Here is a 17827-nt window from a genome sequence, read left to right as displayed (position 1 = left end):
TGTTTTCAGTCCTTCATTCATTTATTTGCCCACAACATCACGGTACCCAGAACAAAATCTTGCGCACACGCTGTATTGTCTGTCCCGAGAGAATACACAAAACGGCCGTAAAATGTGCAAATGGACAGTTAAGAAAATACTTTTACTTGGCTCATGCGACTCCTTGTGGCAGGCCAGGCGCCTGCAAGCTGAATCCAGTCGTCAGTTGAACAATGTTTCCTCCGACATAATGATGTGGCTGGCTTCCGGGTTAAGCAAGCGGTTCTTACGGCTAGACGTTCCGCTAGTAGAACCCCTCGACAACATCCGGTGAAATGGCAGAGCGCCAAATTCAAATTAAATTGCTATAAATATTAAACTTTCGTGAAATCACACTTGCAATACACCAAATTAAAGCTACACTTGTTGTTAATCCAGCCAACGTGTCAGATTTCAAAAAGCCTTTACGGCGAAAGCAAAACATGTGATTATCTGAGGATAGCACCCCACCAAACAAACACATGACATTCATATTTCAACTCAAGCGCGACACAAAATGCAGAAATAATGATATAATTCATGCCTTTGAAGATCTTCTTTTGTTGGCACTCCAATATGTCCCATAAACATCACAAATGGTCCTTTTTGTTTGATTAATTCCATCGTTATATCTCCAAAATGTCCATTTATTTGGCGCGTTTGATCCAGAAAAACATTGGTTCCAACTCGCGCAACATGACTAGAAAATATCTAATAAGTTACCTGTAAACTTTCAAACATTTCAAACAACTTTCCTAATGCAACTTTAGGTATTTTTTTCAACGTAAATAATCAATCAAATTTAAGACGGGATAAACTGCGTTCAATAGCGGATAAAAACAAAGTGGAGTGTGCTTTCAGGTCACGCGCCTCTAACAAACAGTACACTTCACTCAACCCTCGTTCTGAACTGCCCTACTTCTTCATTACACAAAGGAAAAACATCAACCAATTTCTAAAGACTGCTGACATCCAGTGGAAGCAATATGAACCGCAAGCAAGTGTCCCAGAATTGTAGATCCCCATAGAAAACCCATTGAAAAGAGCGTGAACTCAATTCTTTTTTTCCTGGATGGATTTTTCTCAGGTTTTCACCTGCCATATCAGTTCTGTTATACTCACAGACATTATTCAAACTGTTTTAGAAACTTTAGTGTTTTCTATCTAAACCTACCTAATTATATGCATATCCTAGCTTCTGGGCCTGAGTAGCAGGCAGTTTACTTTGGGCACGCTTTTCATCTGGACGTGAAAATACTGCCCCCTAGCCCGAAGAGGTTTTAAGAAGCGCGGCTTGGTGGCTCATGTTTCGGCGGACGCATGACTCGATCTTTGCCTCTCCCCAGCGATGAGACAAGAAAAAGTGGTGTAGAAATACTACAACACCAAAAAAACATTTTTTTTAAACTGTAAAATTATCATTTAGATTTTTTTGCTTCTAACACATTTCTCAAAGTATTATTATTGCGCAATGTACAGTACCAGTCAAATATTTGGACACCTATTCATTACAAGGTTTTTCTTTATTTTTACAGCTAAAATAAGCAATGAGAAACGACAGTCCATCATTACTTTAAGACATGAAGGTCAGTCAATCCGGAAAATTTCGAGAACTTTGAAAGTTTCTTCAAGTGCAGTCACAAAAACCATCAAGCGCTATGATGAAACTGGCTCTCATGAGGACCGCCACAGGAAAGGAAGATCCAGAGTTACCTCTGCTGCAAAGGATAAGTTCATTAGTTACCAGCCTCAGAAATTGTAGCCCAAATAAATGCTTCCGAGTTCAAGTAGCAGACACATCTCAACATCGACTGTTCAGAGGAGACTGAATCAGGCCTTCATGGTGGAATTGCTGCGAAGAAACCACTACTAAAGGACCACAATAAGAAGAAGAGACCTGCTTGGACCAAATTTGAGGTTTTTGTTTCCAACCGCCGTGTCTTTGTGAGCCGCAGAGTAGGTGAACGGATGATCTCATGAAACATGGAGGAGGAGGTGTGGGGGTGCTTTGCTGGTGACTTTGTCAGTGATTTATTTAAAATTCAAGGCACACTTAACCAGCATGACTACCACAGCATTTTGCAGCGCTATGCTGTCCCACCTGGTTTGCGCTTAGTGGGACTATAATTTGTTTTTCAACAGGACAATGACCCAAAACACACCTCCAGACTGTAAGGGCTATTTGACCAAGAAGGAGAGTGATGGAGTGCTGCATCAGATGACCTGACCTCCACAATCACCTGACCACAACCCAATGGAGATGGTTTGGGATGAGTTGGTCTGCAGAGTGTAGGAAAAGCAGCCAATAACTGCTCAGCATATGTGGGAACTCCTTCAAGACTGTTGGATAAACATTCCTCATGAAGCTGGTTGAGAGAATGCCAAGAGTGTGTAAAGCTGTCATCAAGGCAAAGGGTGGCTAGTTTGAAGAATGTCAAATATAAAATGTATTTAGTTTTTGGTTACTACATGATTCCATATGTGTTATTTCAAAGTGTTGATGCCTTCACTTATTCTACAATGTAGAAAATAGTAAAAATAAAGAAAAACCCTTGAATGAGTAGTTGTGTCCAAACTTTTGACTGGTACTGTACATTTTACATTGTTTTAATGTCATCCAGGAGCTGTGCGAACCAGACAGCGTATCTGACTGCTGCTCCAAGTGTTCATAACAGGCATATCTTTCATTTCACAGGCCTACTCAGTCATTGCTCAACGTGTCTGAAATCAATCATCCGTGGCATTGGCTGCAAAGACTTCCCACTGATGTAGGCTTCTTGGAAAGTAATCACATCCTCATTTAGGTCCATGGAGGCTGCAGAACCAGTGGGGAAAGAGCTACACATCTTGGTTATATGACAAGCTGTAATGGCTATATTGTCTTCATCCTGGGTTAAATACTTTCAACTACATAATGCATTCGTAAGAAAATATACTTATACCATTATATTCTATTGCCCATTTGATTTAAAGGTTAGTTCACCATCTCAATGAGTTATTGAAGACCCGAGTCCCACACTACCCATTCACTGAATATACATTTGGTTTTTATTACTGGAGCATTGTAATTTAAAATAAGGCCACTATAAAATTCACACAATGCAAATATCTTTTGCCATTTTATTTTGACTCTGGCCACACATCGTTTGTGTTTATATAACAATTGTGTAGCATTTCCTGAGGGTTTCCTATGGGGTAGGCCCATTGACCTGGCTCTCTGTCCTCTCCCAGGTTTCCTAAAGAGCAGGGAGCGAGCTCACCAGAAGTTCTATTCGCAGCTGACCAAGACTCAGATCTTTATACGCTTCATCGAGGAGTGCACATTCGTCAGCGACAAGGATACAGGCCTTGCCTTCTTCGACGACTGCATTGAGAAGGTGAGCATTATAAAGCAACAGGAGTCCGTGTGGGGGGTCAGTTTCATATCAACTCCGTCTATCCAGGAAGTGAATCAATCACCACCTTCCGGAGACACCTGAAACCCCACCTCTTCAAGGAATACCTAGGATAGGATAAGTAATCCTTCTCACCCCCCCCCCCCCCTTAATGATTTAGATGCACTATTGTAAAGTGGCTGTTCCACTGGATGTCAGAAGGTGAATTCACCAATTTGTAAGTCGCTCTGGATAAGAGCGTCTGCTAAATGACTTAAATGTAAATGAAATGTAAATGTAAATTCAATGAATTATTTTTAAGTTCCAACAGTGTTCCCTGCAGCTAAAACTGCTTGAAATGATGTCATTTTTTATGCTTTGCCTGCTGGGTTGGCCAATACCATTATAACACCCATCAAGCCAGGAAGTGAATTGAACATCAATTAATTAATTGAAAATGTATCTTTGAAAATAAACTTCACTTTTAGATTTTTTAATTGGAATTTCCCCCCAAACCCTGCTAGACAAGAACGTGGCCCAAGAGCAATGTCAATTTTCGAACCCGATTTCTGTGGCGCTTTAAAATGTGTTTTATTGGTGACTCAGTCGTAACATTCCTCCAGGGGAGACTGACGGAGGAAGGCTAATTTTCCTCTGATTTAATCTGTTCTTTTACTTTTTTCCCCCTGCAGCTATTTCCCTCTGATAAAGGCAACGACAAAGGCACTAAGGTAATCCCTCGGACCCTAATCAAGTTTTAACACATCTCCTTTTCCAACTAGAGTCTCATTTTTATGCATTAGAAGAATGGTTTTAGTGATTTTGATTTGTCTGTGTTTTTATTTATAGATTGTTTTCTATTTAATTTTTACCCATTTTTCTCCTCAATTTCTTTGTATCCAATTTGTCTCATCACTGCAACTCCCATATGGACTCGAGAGTCGAGAGCCATGCATCCTCCGAAACACAACCCAATCAAGCCGCACTGCTTCTTGACACAATGCCCACTTAACCCGGAAGCCAGCCACACCAATGTGTCGGAGGAAACACCGTACACCTGGCGACCATGTCAGCATACACTGCGCCCAGCCCGCCACAGGAGTCGCTAGTGCGCGATGGGACAAGGACATCCCTGCCGGCCAAACCCTCCCCTAACCCGGACGATGCTGGGTAGAGATAGAGCCTGGACTCGAACCCAGAATCTCTAGTGGCACAGCTAGCACTGCGATCCAGTGCCTTAGACCACTGCGCCACTCTGGAGGCTTGTCTGTGTGTATATATGGCCATGTGCGCTGACACTGAGAACATGTTTTCCTTTCCATAGGTGGAGGGTGAGTCCTCGGAGGACACTAAGCTCATGGAACTAGACGAATCACAGAGGAGTGAGCATACAGTCTTCGTCATGCCCCCAGAACCTCCCACCACTGAGGACGAATCTGATCCCCCTACCCGCTACAGGTGAGCTACCCCCCAGTACAATGCTGCAACACCAACACATTGACAGCGCAATAACACCAGTAAGACCGGTAGTGTTTTACAGTGGACGTCTGGCTCAGTCTGCATTAGTTTCACTCTCATACCTCTGGTGTTTTTTTTTTTTCCTTTCTCGCTCTGTTAGTTATAAGAGTTTCCCTCGGTTGCGTATGGACCTGTTTGACCGTCCCAAAGAGGTGATACCAGCGCTGAGGAGCAGTACACCAGGGGCCAGCCTGTCCAGCAGCCCTGCACTGCTGGCCAAGAGGACCAAGCAGGTACACGCGCGCGCACATGCACAGTGGCAGGACCATGGGATAGATGCAATGATGTGTACAATAACATAAGCGGTCAACCGGAGGATCAGGTGTAACGGGCTAATTCTGGTATAGTACGTTTTAACGTTTTATTCGCTTTGAAAAACAACAGGTGTAGACTGACCGTGAAATGCTTACTTACGGGTCCTTTACCAACAATGTAGAGTTAAAGATAAAATAGAAACATGAGGAATACATACACAGTGAATAACAATAAAGAGTGAAAATAACATGGCTACATACAGGACGTACCAGTATCGTGTCGATGTGCAGTGGTATGAGGAAATTGAGATAGGTATGTACATATAGTTAGGGGTAAAGTTACTAGGCAACAGGATGGGTAAAACCGAAGCAGAGCGTACGTGGTGAGTGTATGTGTGTGGGCGTATTGTGTGTGTGGGTAATCCAGTGTGTGCAGTCAGTGCAGGAGAGTTAGTGCAAAGTGTGTGCGGTAGGGTGTGTTTCATTTTTAATGTCAGTGCGTTTCTTGCAAGTTCTAACCCCTAAAATGCAATAATCAATAACAGTCTAATACTAAAAATAACAAGGTAGAACAAAAACACGAGATATAAAAATAAGAACACGATAAAGTAAATAAGCATACTATACACAGGGTCAGTTCCAGTACCATATTTACAATGTGTAGGGGTACTGGATCGATAGAGGTAGATATGTATAGGGCTATGGTGACTAGACATCAGGATCTATGATAAACAGAGTAGCAGCAGTGTATATGATGATTGTATGTGAGGGAGTGTTTGTAGATAGAGTCAGTATAAATGTGTGTGTGCAAATTATTGGAGTGAGTGTTTGTATTTATGTTGGAGTATCCGTGTGCGTAGAGCCCTGTGAGTGATGATAGAGACTATTTTAATTTTGCACGAAGGTCAACTCAGATAGTCCGTGTAGCCATTTTCTTAGCTACACTATGTGTGTGTGTGTGTGTATACATACATACATACATACATACATACATACATACATACATACATACATACATACATACATACATACATACATACATACAAGTATGTGGACACCCCTTCAAATTAGTGGATTCGGCTATTTCAGCCACACCCGTTGCTGACAGGTGTATAAAATCAAGCACACAGCCATGCAATCTCCATAGACAAACATTGGCAGTAGATTGGCCCGTACTGAAGAGCTCAATGACTTTCAAAGTGGCACCGTCATAGGATCAAGTCAGTTCGTCAAATTTATACTCTGCTAGAGCTACCCCGGTCAACTAAGTGTTGTTACTGGGAAGTGGAAATGTCTAGGAGCAACAATGGCTCAGCTGCGAAGTGGTAGGCCACACAAGCTCACAGTACGGCACCGCCGAGTGCTGTAGCACGCAACACTCACTACCAAGTTCTAAACTGCCTCTGGAAGCAACGTCAGCACAAGAACTGTTTGTTGGGAGCTTCATGAAATGGGATTCCTTGGCTGAGCAGCCGCACACAAGGCTAGGATCACCATGTGCAATGCCAAGCGTCTTCTGGAGTGGTATAAAGCTCGCCGCCATTGGACTCTGGAGCAGTGGAAATGTGTTCTCTGGTGTGGTGAATCACACTTCACCATCTGGCAATCCGATGGACAAATCTTGGTTTGGCGGATCCCAGTTGAAAGCTACCTGCCCCAATGCATAGTGCCAACTGTGAAGTTTGGTTAAGGAGGAATAATGGGGCTGTTTTTCATGGTTCAGGCTAGACTCTTTAGTTCCAGTGAAGGGGAATCTTAGCGCTACAGCATACAATGACATTCTAGACAATTCTGTGGTTCCAAGTTTGTGGCAACAGTTTGGGGAAGGCCCTTTCCTGTTTCAGCATGACAATGCCCCTGTGCAGAAAATGGATGTCCATACAGAAATGTTTTTTTTGAGATAGGTGTGAAAGAACTTGATTGGCCTGCACAGAGCCTTGACCTCAATCCCATCTAACATCTTTGGGATAAATTGGAACGCCGATTGTGAGCCAGGCCTAACCGCCCAACATCAGTGCCCGACCTCACTTATGACTTGTGGCTGAATGGAAGCAAGTCCCCGCAGCAATGTTCCAACATCTAGTGGAAAGCCTTCCCAGAAGAGTGGAGGCTGTTATTGCAGCAAAGGGGGGGACCAACTCCGTATTAAATGCCCATGATTTTGGAATTATGTTCGATGAGCAGGTGTCCACATGTTTTTGGTCATGTGGTGTATTTAGTTAGCTATTTAGCAGTCTTATGGCATGGGGATAGAAGCTGCTCAGGAGCCTGTTGGTGTCGGGATTGATGTGCCGATACCACTTGCCATGCGGAAGCAGAGAACAGTCTATGGCTTGGGTGGTTGGAGTTTTCAGTGGACTATTTTTCAGTGGACCTTGCGACTGTTAACCTGTTTAAAGGTCTTACTCTCATCGGCTCTGGAAAGCGAGATCACACAGTTCTGATCAGCTGGGGCTCTCATGCATGGTTCAGTGTTGTGTGCCTCGAAGCTGTTCTGATGTCCAGATGCTGTTTTTGGCCATAGGAAATTATGGCGGAGACATTATGTTAAAAAAAAAAAAAAAGTTCAGACTAGCGTGTAAAAAAAAGAAAAAGCAGAATTGCTCAGAAGCCCGTAAAACTGCTACAATTCACTGCAGCGCCATCTTGGTCAACACACATTGGTCAACAACATTGTCCTGATCATTTTAGTTTTACTCACTGTGTCCTGTCTACTGCCCTGACCACATGACCAATTCCCCAATCAGGGAATAACGTTGCCTGCCATGGACGCTGTCGGCTGCTGAGTCATTCTCTCACCTGGTATTCCAAATGGCACCCTGTTCCCTATATAGTACTGTACTTTTCACTAGGGCCTATAGGGTAGTGTGTGCACAATGTAGGGAATATGGTGCCATTTTGGACAACCATTCTCCTTCTGGAATGGTGCACAGGCTGGTTCCAATAAAAATAAGTCACTCACCACTGTCATCAGCAGCAACTTATTTACAATGGGGCCGAGTAGAATAGCAGACTCTGGCCTATAACGCTGCTGCTCTTTGAGTTTTGTCTAGGCCAAGTACAGACAACCAGCTTACTTTGGACAGAGATGGAAGAGGGGGTGTGTGTGTTTTGGGGGAGGGGAAAGGTGGTCACTGTGACCCGTTTTTAGAATAATAGACCTCCCAGGAAACAGGCTTATTTTGTCTTGTGATTCTTGTTGTTTTGTCATCCTCTGCTTTTGTGGGAGGCCAATATTTTTCCAGGTCAGACAAAACTGTTTGCTCTGTATGTGTAGCGCTTGTCTGGCTACTGGCTACATGTAGAAAACCTAAAAAGTACCTTGAAAATAAATAGATTACATAATATAAACTGGGTGATTCGAGCCCTGAACGCTGATTTGGTAGACCGTATACCATGGGTATTACAAAACTTTTATTTTTACTAATCTAATTATATTAATAGATTACATAATATACACCACACATTTTTATATTCACACATACCACAAACATGGTGGGTGTCAGTATGTGGGTGTTAATATTTCTGTGGTGCTTGAAAGACTCGTCTCAGAAGGTTACATGCAGTATTATTAGGCCATTGTTGTACGGAGGGAGGGAAGGAAGGTTCACCATTAGGAACGTGCACAGTCACACACTCTCCTCCCAACTCTGACCATGAGGAAATAGCACAAGATAATAATAAACTTAAAATCATCTGGAATCACTCATTATTCAATTGTATTCATGTCTCCCATCCCCATTAAAGTGACAAATAAAGCTAATTTAAACTGAACAGAAATGCCCCTCTGCAGGAGATCAAGCTGGCCTACAAGATGGCCAAGCGCTTCTACTCCGACCCTCCACTGTGGGCCAAGTGTCTGTTCAGCCACTGCTACAGTCTGTGGTTCATCTGTCTGCCCGTGGGGGTGAGGCTGGTCCAGTCAAAGAGCTGGGCCATGCAGCAGGCCTACAACGTCCTGCTCAAGATGAGGACGTCTGAGGTGGAGGTCCTAGATGAGGTGAAGGGAGGGGAGTTGGGGTATGGGAAGGGTTGGGTTGTGGGGTTCTGGTTGTGGGGATGGTGTGGGGATTGGTATGTAAGGGGCGGTGTGTTTGTCAATGTTAACATGAGTCTTTGTGTGTGTGTGCGCGAGTGCCATCATTTCCACTACAGGGGTAACGACTACAGTGGAAGTCTACTGTAGCTATTAGGTTGTTGTTATTATTAGCCACAATCTCTCCCTCTGTAGGTGTGTTACCGTGTAGTGATGCAGCTGTGTGGTTTGTACGGTCAGCCGGTCATGGCCGTCCGTGTTCTGGTGGAGATGAAGAAGGCAGGGGTGCACCCTAACGCGATCACCTATGGCTACTACAACAAGGTGGGTTACTTTAACCAGCCCATACACTTACAGATAACTGCCAAAATAAAGGGAACGCCAACATAGTGTCTTAATCGGGCGTTGTGCCAGAATGGCTTCAATGCGCCTTGTTACAGATTCTACAAGTGTCTGGAACTTTATTGGAGGGATGCGACATCAGTCTTCCACGAGAAATTCCATAATTTGGTGTTTAGTTGATGGTGGTAGAAAACGCTGTCACATGCGCCACTCCAGAATCTCCTTTAAGTGTTCATTTGGGTTGAGATCTGGTGACAGAGACGTATGTATGTATACACTACTGTTAAAAAGTTTGGGGTCACTTAGAAATGTCCTTGTTTTTGAAAGAAAAGCATATTTTTTTGTCCAATAAAATAACATCAAATTGATCAGAAATACAGTGTAGACATTGTTATTGTTGTAACCCAAGGAACCATACTTGTCTGGAGGCACCTGCTTTCAATATATTTTGTATGCCTCATTTACTCACGTGTTTCCTTTTATTTTGGCAGTTACATGTACATACAGTCCAATTATCTCCCTGCCCCATCTCCTTTGACCCTTCAGTGTTTGGTCTGGATTGGGTTGAAGGGATATATTTGGGAAATTTCCCGAGAGTGATGAATTCATGGACACCATTTTTGTGTATGAAGGAAGTTTGTAGTAGTTTTGTGAGATAATACTAACTAGCGTTAGCGCAATGACTGGAAGTCTACAGGAAACATTGGCATGCTACCATCATACTGGACACAGAGACATAAAAATGGTATCCACTAGTTCAGCAGGCTCTGAGGAATTAGATAAAGGGCTTCATTACCAAAATATCGAACTATCCCTTTAAGATGTTTAGTGGTGGAGATTCCACCATATTGCTTATACCTTATATATCTGCAAACATTTAAAATTAGGGCACTTTAAACTAGCTCATACAAATACCTAAATTCGAAGCAGGTCCATGTTAACTTGCAATCTGCTCTTTCCTCCAGGCTGTTCTGGAAGGCCCCTGGCCAAGTAGGAACCGCAGCGGTCTCTTCATGTGGGCCAAGGTTCGCAACGTGGTGCGCACTGTGGCCCAATTTAAACAGGCACTCCACCGGATGCCCGCCACGAAAGGACCCACCATCATCACGACAGGTGAGGTGTCAGAACACTACAGGGACAGAGCATGGGAGAGTGTCCTTCACTTAGGTTGGAGTTGAATCACAACAGGTTTTGCGCCAACTTCATATTTCTTTCTATATGTTTTAAATCCATTTTAACGATGCAATGTAATGAATCAGTGCTTGATTGTAGGACAGTAAAGTCGATTCACAATAATACAGTATTATACTGTACAGGCTGTATTGCTTTGTTTCTTTGTATAACTACTACATGGTAAAGGGCAGTAGCTCCCTTTTACCTTACTCACCTAAAACTCTGATCTGGGACACAGGAAGTGATGTAGGCCTGTTCTCTGTCTGTAGTGGTGTCGGTGAGCGGCGACCTGCTGAGCCACGGGAGTGCAGACCACTCCGGTGAGGTGAACGGAGAGGATCACACGCTTTTCGCACGCAGCCTCATCATAGGAGACGCCACGGACAACCACTGCAGCACAGGTAGGCTGCAGCACAGGTAGGCTGCAGCACAGGTAGGCTGCAGCACAGGTAGGCTGCAGCCTGGAAACACTGGACCAGGCCACTCACACAACTTTGCCCAGCCCCTCGCTGCTAGCCCCTAACCCCTAGGTACTAGCCTATAGCTCCGAGCCCCAACTCCTTAGATATGCACAGGTCTGAACGGACTGGGTAGATGACAACACTATGTTGGTGTCCCACAGGAGGTCAGTCTGACCAGGGCTACGGCTCTAAAGATGAGCTGCATCAGGTGCAAGTGGATTTGGCTCCATCAGCAGCCCCTCTTGTTGATGTGGATCACCGCAGCAAGCCCAAAGCACAGCACAATGGTAACCAAATCAGGCATTTCCAAAATATATACGCCAGTCTAATCTAGAAGAACGCACCTGCTGGTTGAGCATGCATTTTTATTCAGGATTTTCTATCAGCAAAAATTACTAAAATAATAATGTTCACTTGGTGTGGGATAATGTCTCTTCAGGTGGGGACATAGCTGGCTCGGTGGACAGTTCTGTGGTCGTAGCGGAGCCCACCAGCCCTGTTGAAGCCATCCCACATGTCCCCAGCATCGTCAAGCTGTCCACAGGTGGGAGCTTCGATACTGCCATGAAGAGAGGAGAAACTGGTAAGTGACAGGAGCAGACCCAAACTTATAAACCTAATCTCAATCTGAGGTTGACACATTTGATATTAAGGGTAACGTCTGCAATATCACTGAACTCTGGGGGGGGGGGGGGGGGTTTATTTGAGTAAACTTCCGGACAGAAAAAGGTCCCCAGAATTGAAGGCATGCTTCTGTGTTCCTCTCTACCACCAGCCCCAGGGAAGCTGTTCTCTCTGCGCAGCCAGAGCGAGAATGTCTCTCTGCCGGAGGAGGGTGAGTCTACAGCCCCGGGTGGCTCTGGGGAGGCGGGGCCTGCAGTTCAGGGGCAGGGCCAGCGCCAGAAGGCCTTCTCGGAGCGCAGCTGCAGCTTCAGCGTCGAGAGTCGTGCCGGCATGCTGATGGAGAAAAATGGTGTGGACCACATCGCGAGACGCATGGGTGCCGATGCCCGAATCCTCGCCGATGCCCTTTCTGGGTGTGGCACCACCCAACCACCTACAAATCCATCAGCCAAGGCCCTTTTTAAGGAGTTGGAGTCAGAGGAGGGGCGTTGTCCGATGCTGGGGAAACTGTCAGAGGAGGAGGGTCCTGTAATGGACCCAACCCCATTGGAGGAGGGGCTAGGGAAAGAGGAGGAGAGAATGGACGGGGAGGATGAGATGGGACTGAAGTTGGAAGAGGAAGGAGATTCAGGGGGGAGGGGTGATATCTCTCTGCCAACCCTGGAGATGAAGGAGGTGGATGTGGGGGCTGATCCCCTCTCCCTGCTGGTCTCAGAGCACGAAGAGTTGGCCTCCGTAACCAGCCAGGAGCTGCCGCACTCCCTGCCCGCCGTGGTGTCCCGAAACCTGGCAGACGAGATTGAGATGTACATGAGCCTGCGAAGCCCACTGGGCCCCAAGTCCTCCAGTATGGAGTTCCACCAGGGGGGGCAGGGAGGGGACTCTTCCCCGGACACTGCCCCAGTTAAGCAAGCTCTAGAACGGAGGTCCAGCCTCCCTGTGCCCCCTGTCAAACACCCAGGGGGTTCAAGCGGGGACTTGACGCCCAAACGCAGCCCTGCTGCTGTCACGCGCTCCAAGACCTTCGCCGTTATGGCCACCAGGAGCCGCGGTGTTGTGGCCAGCCCGAGGTCGTCACTGACTGCGCTGGTGAGGTCATCGCAAAATGGCTCGCTGGGCTCGGTCATCAACTCCATCTCAGGCATGAAGATGGATACCCTGCTCTCTGGTCCCAAGATGGACGTGTTGAAGTCAGGCATGAAGCAGGCAGGGAACCTGGCCAGCAAAGTGTGGGGGGCTGTGGCCTCAGCCTATTCCTACTCCGATGATGAGGTGAGCGGGGATGGACTGCAGAACATGCATACATAGATTAACTAAGAAATAACCGTAAAATGGTAATTAATTGCACAAAATTAACCTGCAACAGCCGGATGGTATAGATACCACACGGTCAAACACATTATATACAGAAAAATGATGTAAGAATTTCATTATTCAAGCAGAGCTTCTCATTTCAGTTTCACCTCGCAAATCATATTGCAGAATGCATTCAATGTTGTACATGGGAATAATATGAAGATTCTCAATCGTTTGGAAGTTTGACATTTTTCTTATTTCCCCCCTCTCCCCAGGATGAGCTGGCCCCGGGCTACAGGGATAGGGATAGCTTCCCTGCCGGGCTGGATGAGTCCATGCTGTCAGGGGGTGGAGGAGGGGACAGTCCCACCCACAGAGGGCCAACCCAAGGCCTGGTGTCCAACGGACTGACACAGAGCAGCACCAGCCTGGCCAGCAGCAGTAGCAGCAGTGACACAGGGAGAGGACCTCACTCCACACGTAAGACGTGCGCACACACACACACACACACACAGCTTATATAAATGCAAAAGTATATAGGCATATACTCACATACTCCTATATATGCATGCAGAGACAAACAACGTTACCTGTATACACAGTCGCAACGTTACCTGTATAAACAGTCGCAATGTTACCTCTGCGTGCACAGTAAACACACAAAAAATATGTAGACTGGTGTATGGTTGAAAACTGAGTGTAGAAGTGAGTGACTGTATACTCTATGTGTGTGTGTAGTGACTCCAGGACGGCCAGGGAGAGGTCCAGACTCTGATCAAGGCTCCCACCACACCAGCTCCTCAAGTATCTACCAAAACTGTGCCCTAGAGGTGAGAATATCATACTCACAATTACTGGCTACAGTACTCAACATACTGTCTCACTGAGTCAAAGAGTGAGTACAAGTGCTTTAATAACCTGGCAGTACCTACAAAGGAGCTATAGAGTCATTTTAGATGGTGACATCTTGCTATCCATAACATGAGTTTGCTGCTGTTATCTAGCCAGGGAGCCTCAAGTAGCCTATGCCAGGTGCATCTGTAATGTTTCTGTGTGTGTGCGTTTCCACGTGTTCCTAGGTGCTGATGTCCAGCTGCTCCCTGTGTCGGTCGTGTGAGTGTCTGGTGTACGACGAGGAGATCATGGCGGGCTGGACGGCAGACGACTCCAACCTCAACACCACCTGTCCTTTCTGCCGCGCCGCCTTTCTGCCCCTGCTCCACGTCGAGTTCCACGACCTGCGCACCAACACAGCGTGGGTGTCTGGATTTGTTGATCGTTGAATAGATCCGTTTAATAGTACATTTTTCCGGTTTAAAACCCAGTGATTTCCCTGTGTTTTATATACACTACCGTTCAAAAGTTTAGTGTCACTTAGAAATGTCCTTGTTTTTTAAAGAAAAGCACATATTTTGTCCATTAAAATAACATCAAATTGATCAGAAATTCAGTGTAGACATTGTTAATGTTGTAAATGACTAGAAGTTGACTCAGGAAGCACCTGGATGATCATCAAGACTCTTGGAAGAATGTTCTATGGACAGATGAGTCAAAAGTATAACTTTTTGGACCACATGGGTCTCGTTATGCCTGACAAATCAAACACCGCATTCCACACTAAGAACCTTATACCAACAGTCCAGCATGGTGGTGGTGGTGTGATGGTTTGGAGATGCCTTGCTGCCTCAGGACCTGGATGACTTACATTTACAGAGCAGAATTCATGGTTCCTTCTATATCAGAGAATTCTAAAGGAGAATGTCAGGCCATCCATCTGAGTTGAAGTGCAGCTGGGTCATGCAGCAAGACAATGATTCGAAACACACTATCAAGTCGACATAAAAATGACTAAGACCAGACCTAATCCCAATAGAGATGTGGCAGGACTTGAAACGAGTAGTTCATACTTGAAAACCCCAAAATGTTGCTGAGTAAAAGCAGTTCTGCGTGGACGAGTGGGCAAAAATTCCTCCACGGCGACATGAGACTGATCAACAACTACAGGAAGTGTTTGGTTGCAGTCATTGCAGCTAAAGGTGGCAAAACCAGTTATTGAGTGTAAGGGGGCAATTACTTTTTCACACAGGGCCATTGGGTGTTGCATAACTTTATTTATGAAATTAATTAAATAAGTATGTAATTGTTGGTTCCCTTTTATCTAAAATTAGGTTTTGGTTGAAGATCTGATAGCATTCAGTATAAAAATATAAAAAATAGAGACGACTAGAAATGGGGAAAATACTTTTTCACAGTACTGTATATGGCTGGATAGTTGTGTATGCTCTATTCTGTTTCAAAGTGTTGATCTCCCCTACAGCTTCTACCTGAAGCCCAGTGCATCAGGAGACAGTATCCACAGCGCCAGCCACCAGCCCACAACTACAGACTCCACTGTGCTCGGGGTTGTGGGTGCAGCCGACACCCCGCACCCGGACCTCATCAGCTTCCCAGAATCCTGCTCTGAGGACCGAGGGGAGGCCCCGGCCAGCCAAACCGCCACTCACAAGAGGTCTGTTCACAGAAATGCCTGTCTCATGAATGACTTAGTGACTATACTAACACAGGTAGAACAAGAACCCAGATGTTTCACCGGATGTATAAATCTGGTGAGGAGAGGAAATGCAACTGGGCCTACATTCTGCAGACGTTCCCGAACAGAAATATGCATGTTGGAATGCGCCAATAGGGTCTCGTTAGCTTGTTCTTGGCTCTGCCCACTGTGCTTAATTTGCTCCCATTGAAAAGAACATAGATGAAGTATCTAGGTTTAGTTCTATATATAAACTCAGCAAAAAAGAAATGTCCCTTTTTCAGGACCCTGTCTTTCAAAGAAAATTTGTAAAAATCCAAATAACTTCACAGATCTTCATTGTAATGGGTTTAAACCCTGTTTCCCATGCTTGTTCAATGAACCATAAACAATTAATGAACATGCACCTGTGGAACGGTCGTTAAGACACTAACAGCTTACAGACGGTAGGCAATTAAGGTCACAGTTATGAAAACTTAAGACACTAAGTGACTGAAACTGACTCTGAAAAACACCAAAAGAAAGATGCCCAGGGTCCCTGCTCATATGTGTGAATGTGCCTTAGGCATGCTGCAAGGAGGACTGCAGATGTGGCCAGGGCAATAAATTGCAATGTCTGTACAGTGAGATGCCGAAGACAGCGCTACAGGGAGACAGGACAGACAGCTGATCGTCCTCCCAGTGGCAGACCACGTTTAACAACACCTAAGCAGGATCATCCAAACATCACACCTGCGGGACAGGTACAGGATGGCAACAACAACTACACGAGTTACACCAGGAATGCACAATCCCTCCGTCATTGCTCAGACTGTCCGCAATAGGCTGAGAGTGGCTGGACAGAGGGCTTGTAGGCCTGTCGCAAGGCAGGTCCTCATCAGACATCACCAGCAATAATGCCGCCTATGGGCACAAACCCACGGTCGCTGGACTAGACAGGACTGGCAAAAAGTGCTCTTCACTGACGAGTCACGGTTTTGTCTCACCAGGGGTGATGGTCGGATTCGCATTTATCGTCGAAGGAATGAGCGTTACATCGAGGCCTGTACTCTGGAGTGGGATCGATTTGGAGGTGTAGGGTCCGTCATGGTCTGGGGCGGTGTGTCACAGCATCATCGGACTGAGCTTGTTGTCATTGCAGGCAATCAACGCTGTGCTTTACAGGGAATACATCCTCCCTCATGTGGTACCCTTCCTGCAGGCTCATCCTGACATGGCCTTCCAGTATGACAATGCCACCACGCACAAAAGGAGCAGTATGGCTGATTTCCTGCAAGACAGGAATGTCAGTGAAGAGCCCGGATCTCAATCCCATTGAGCACGTCTGGGACCTGTTGGATCGGAGGGTGAGGGTTAGGGCCATTCCCCCCCCAGAAATGTCCAGGAACTTGCAGGTGCCTTGGTGAAAGAGTGGGGTAACATCTCACTGACAAATCTTGTGCAGTCCATGAGGAGGAGATGCACTGCAGTAGTTAAGGCATCTGGTAGCCACACCAGATACTTACTGGTGATTTTACTTTTGATTTTGACCCCACCCCTTTGTTCAGGGACACATGATTCCCTTTCTGTTAGTCACATGTCTGTGGAACTTGTTCAGTTTATGTCTGTTGTTGAATCTTATGTTCATACAAATATTTACAATATATATATTTGTTAAGTTTGCTGAAAAAAAATGCAGTTGACAGTAAGAGGACGTTTCTTTTTTTTGCTGAGTTTAAATATATTTATATTGTGTGTGTTAAACGCTCCTTTTTCTCCCCAATATTGTGGCATCCAATTGGTAGTTAGTCTTGTGTCATCGCTGCACCTCCCGTACGGACATGGGAGAGGCGCATCCTCCGAAACACAACTCAGCCAAGCTTCACTGCTTCTTGACACAACACCCACTTAACCCGGAAGCCAGCCCCACCAGTGTGTCAGAGGAAACACCGTACTCCTGGCAACAGTGTCAGCGTGCACTGCGCCCAGCCCACCACAGGAGTCGCTAGTCCCCGATGGAACAAGGACATCCCTGACGGGCCAAACCCTCCCCTACCCTGGACGACACTGGGCCAATTGTGCACCGCCCCATGGTTCTCCCAGTCACAGCCAGCTGCGACAGAGCCTGTACTCGAACCCAGAATCTCTAGTGGCACAGCTTGCACTGCGAACCAGTGCCTTAGACCACTGTGCCACTCAAGAGGACAGTTCTAAATATATTT

At 45.7% G+C, this 17827-nt stretch overlaps 1 protein-coding gene across 1 annotated transcript in view; it reads left to right on the top strand.

The window, feature by feature from the left end:
• Positions 1–17827, top strand: part of LOC135516357 (DENN domain-containing protein 4C-like) — a 51386-nt gene that overhangs the window by 28946 nt on the left and 4613 nt on the right. The window contains exons 13-27 of the mRNA XM_064940615.1: positions 3250–3395; positions 4085–4123; positions 4717–4850; positions 5011–5143; positions 8958–9164; positions 9396–9524; positions 10508–10655; positions 10985–11116; positions 11338–11463; positions 11616–11759; positions 11952–13072; positions 13372–13576; positions 13835–13926; positions 14176–14351; positions 15414–15605. Of these exons, the coding sequence (XP_064796687.1) occupies positions 3250–3395; positions 4085–4123; positions 4717–4850; positions 5011–5143; positions 8958–9164; positions 9396–9524; positions 10508–10655; positions 10985–11116; positions 11338–11463; positions 11616–11759; positions 11952–13072; positions 13372–13576; positions 13835–13926; positions 14176–14351; positions 15414–15605 (3124 nt within the window). The remainder of the gene's footprint in view (positions 1–3249; positions 3396–4084; positions 4124–4716; positions 4851–5010; positions 5144–8957; positions 9165–9395; positions 9525–10507; positions 10656–10984; positions 11117–11337; positions 11464–11615; positions 11760–11951; positions 13073–13371; positions 13577–13834; positions 13927–14175; positions 14352–15413; positions 15606–17827) is intronic.

The sequence above is a fragment of the Oncorhynchus masou genome, chromosome 27, assembly GCF_036934945.1.
Source record: "Oncorhynchus masou masou isolate Uvic2021 chromosome 27, UVic_Omas_1.1, whole genome shotgun sequence".
NCBI classification, from domain to species: Eukaryota; Metazoa; Chordata; class Actinopteri; order Salmoniformes; family Salmonidae; genus Oncorhynchus; species Oncorhynchus masou.
Note: the sequence above shows the minus strand (reverse complement) of the source record. Positions and strands in the feature narration are given on the sequence as shown.